The 2,724-nt window shown below is 56.0% G+C and overlaps 1 protein-coding gene across 1 annotated transcript in view; it reads right to left on the minus strand.

Moving 5' to 3' along the window:
• Window positions 1–1,952, minus strand: part of UVSSA (UV-stimulated scaffold protein A) — a 33,927-nt gene extending 31,975 nt beyond the window's left edge. Inside the window, exons 1-2 of the mRNA XM_006874130.1 lie at window positions 1,837–1,952; window positions 218–548 (exon numbers count right to left, since the gene is read on the minus strand). Of these exons, the coding sequence (XP_006874192.1) occupies window positions 218–548; window positions 1,837–1,934 (429 nt within the window). The 5' untranslated portion in view covers window positions 1,935–1,952. The remainder of the gene's footprint in view (window positions 1–217; window positions 549–1,836) is intronic.
• Window positions 1,953–2,724: the final 772 nt, after the last annotated feature.

Below are 2,724 nucleotides of genomic sequence, written 5' to 3' on the forward strand. Positions count from 1 at the left end.
GACTCTGTGCTCTCCCACAACCGGTCCAGCGGGTCATTTCCTTTCTGCTTCTAGAACATTCTCCCCAATAGCGCACGTCTGGCATGGAGAAGGGCGCTCCAGGCAGGGAACCCCAAGGCAGCAGACAGGAGGCCCTGCACCAGCCCCCAGCCCGCTCTTCTCCCCACCGGACCCGGGGGGGAGGGGGCATCAGGCCAGTGCTGGCAGGCTCACCCACCTGCTTGTTGTGCCGTAAGAAGTGGTAACCCAGGGCCAGCTTCTTGTAGGCCTCGCCGAACTTCTCGTTCCAGGCCTCCACAGCCTGGATGGCCGCCCGCCGGAGTTTCTGGGCCACCTCCCTGGGGGGCGGCAGGGGCTGTTCATGGTCCGTGCCCAGCGTCAGCTCTAGGAACTCCTGGAAGTTGGAAACGACCAGCAACCTGAACTGATGCGACCGGGTGAAGAGTGCAGCCACCACCTGGAAGGCTGAGAGGCGGACCTCGGCGTGCTCCTGGGTCAGCTGGGTCATCAGCAGGTGGTAGGCGTGACGGAGCTGCTCCTCCGAAGACCTGCAGACACCAGCCAGCCTTAGCCTAGTACCCAGTGCGTGAAGGACAGGGGCACCCATCAGTCCCCCCAAATTCATGTGCACACAGCGGTCACGTGTGGCAGAAATCACTGGCCCTCTCACCATCCCGTAGCCTTCCTTCTGGGCCAGGGCCCACCTGACCACCTCCTGCTTGCGTATAGCCCCAAGCCAATGGTGGGTTCTGTATTTTGAAATGGTTGAAACAAAACTTTTGAAAAATAACACTTCATGACACAAGAAAATCATCTGCTATTCACATCTCAGGGCCCACAGGGTTTCCTTGGGACCCAGCCCTGCCTGCTCATCTGCGCATCGGCCTTTGGAATGGAGCAGCTGCTAGCGACCATGTGACCTGCTGAGTCCACACTGTTTACTCTCTGGCTCTTGATGGAAAAAGTGAGCCGTCTCCTGCTCTAGCATAATAAAAGTGTTAAACTGGGCACCAACTGCCCCAAGGGGAGACCACCTCCCAGCCTGCCTTGCAGCTAGGTGCAGTCAGGGACGGGAGTCGAAGCAGAGGTGTCTTGGGCAGTCCCAGGAAGCCTGTGTGGGAAGGGAGCTCTGCCTTCTTCGGCCCAGTGACTGCTCCCCTTAGGTAAACCACTGGTGGTTGTGGTGTTCTGGGACATGCAGGAATGACTGATCGAGCTCAGGATTTTGATCAAATGGAGATAGTCATCATTGAGCAGGGCTCCTGTAGGTGACATAGGTCACAGGTAAGCCACGAGCCTCAGTTGCCAAACCCAGGGGCAGTCTCCACCGGAGAACTCCCGTGCACAGCGGAGGGGCAGATGGTGGGGACAGACCTGGTGCATGTGTTCTACTGTCTAAAGCGAGACAGGAGCTGCCGAGCCAATGAGCAACTCTTGCTGTGACCTCTAACCCTTGCCAACACATATTCCTAGCAAAGAACAAGATGCGCACTTATCTAGAAATCACATATGTGTGCACACAAGCTCAGCGATGATGCACAATACCACACGCACACACAGAGCTAGGTACAGGAATACCAAGTCCAGGGTCCTAGTGTGTCCTCCTGGCCCTGCCCTGGGGACTGCTCGTCGTGGGATCTGGCCCTCGGTGCCTTGGGGAAAGGACCTAGGCCTGTGTGTTTCTGCCTTTGCTCTTTCTCAGGACAAAGTACCTGCAGGGACAGGCAGGGGACAGCTGGCATACTTGCAGCTGGGCGGAAGGCCAGACCCCAGGGGAAGGTCCATCTCCCACTCAGTTCCAGTCAGTCACCAGGAAATGCTGTGCCTGGCACATACTTGCAAATTTTCTTCAGTTCCTTCATTTTCTCAGGATCCAGCTGGGGCTCTCCTGATGTCGTGAGATCTTCCACCAGCACTGAAAGCCTTTGATCCATGTCTAGACACGTGTACCGCAGAGATGCTATCTGTCTACAGCCCAGGTCCTTACTGGTCACCGTTTGATTGACACACGTTTCCTGGACTCCATCGATGCCAGGCGTCCCAGGAGAAGTGAGACTGCAGTGCTGAGACCACCCCGCTCTGAGATGACCGCCTGGGAAACAGAACAATTCACAGTGAGCCCACAAGGCCTGTGGGTGATCATTAGGAAACAGATAGCGTCAGGAGATGCTATAGTTGCTCCTGGGGTCTGGCAATGCATGTAGCACGTTCCAGGGACAAGTACCACTGTCAACGTCATATTTACGTGACCACGGTTCTCTTCCCGCTGGTGATACCACATTCCACAGGACCGCCCCTGGAAGGGCTGCTGAGGGCAAGAGGCAGTCGGTTTATAAGAAGCCCAGACGAAGGCATTGGGTGCAGACGGAGACAAGCGATACAGGGTATCAGCGGTAAGTAGGGCCAGGCACTGCAGGGGGCAAGGCCAAGAATTGAGGCCAAAGAAATGGAAAGAGCAAAGAAGGAGATTGGGGCAGCGTGGAACACTGGCTATAGAGTTGAGCTTCCTGGGGTGAAAGGGGGAACCACAGAGAGGCTTGTGTAGGTACCTGCAGACCCAGAGGGCTCCCTGACCTTCCCAAAGCCCACCTGATTGAAGTCTCCCCCAAACAGAAAGGACAGGGGAAGTGAAAGGGGTGCAGACCACACTGGGTGACGGGGTCAAAAGGATGGTCTAGTCTATGCAGTGTTTCTGCACAAATGTGCTATTTTTTTATACAAATA

This window comes from Chrysochloris asiatica, unplaced genomic scaffold (assembly GCF_000296735.1).
Source record: "Chrysochloris asiatica unplaced genomic scaffold, ChrAsi1.0 scaffold00262, whole genome shotgun sequence".
NCBI classification, from domain to species: Eukaryota; Metazoa; Chordata; class Mammalia; order Afrosoricida; family Chrysochloridae; genus Chrysochloris; species Chrysochloris asiatica.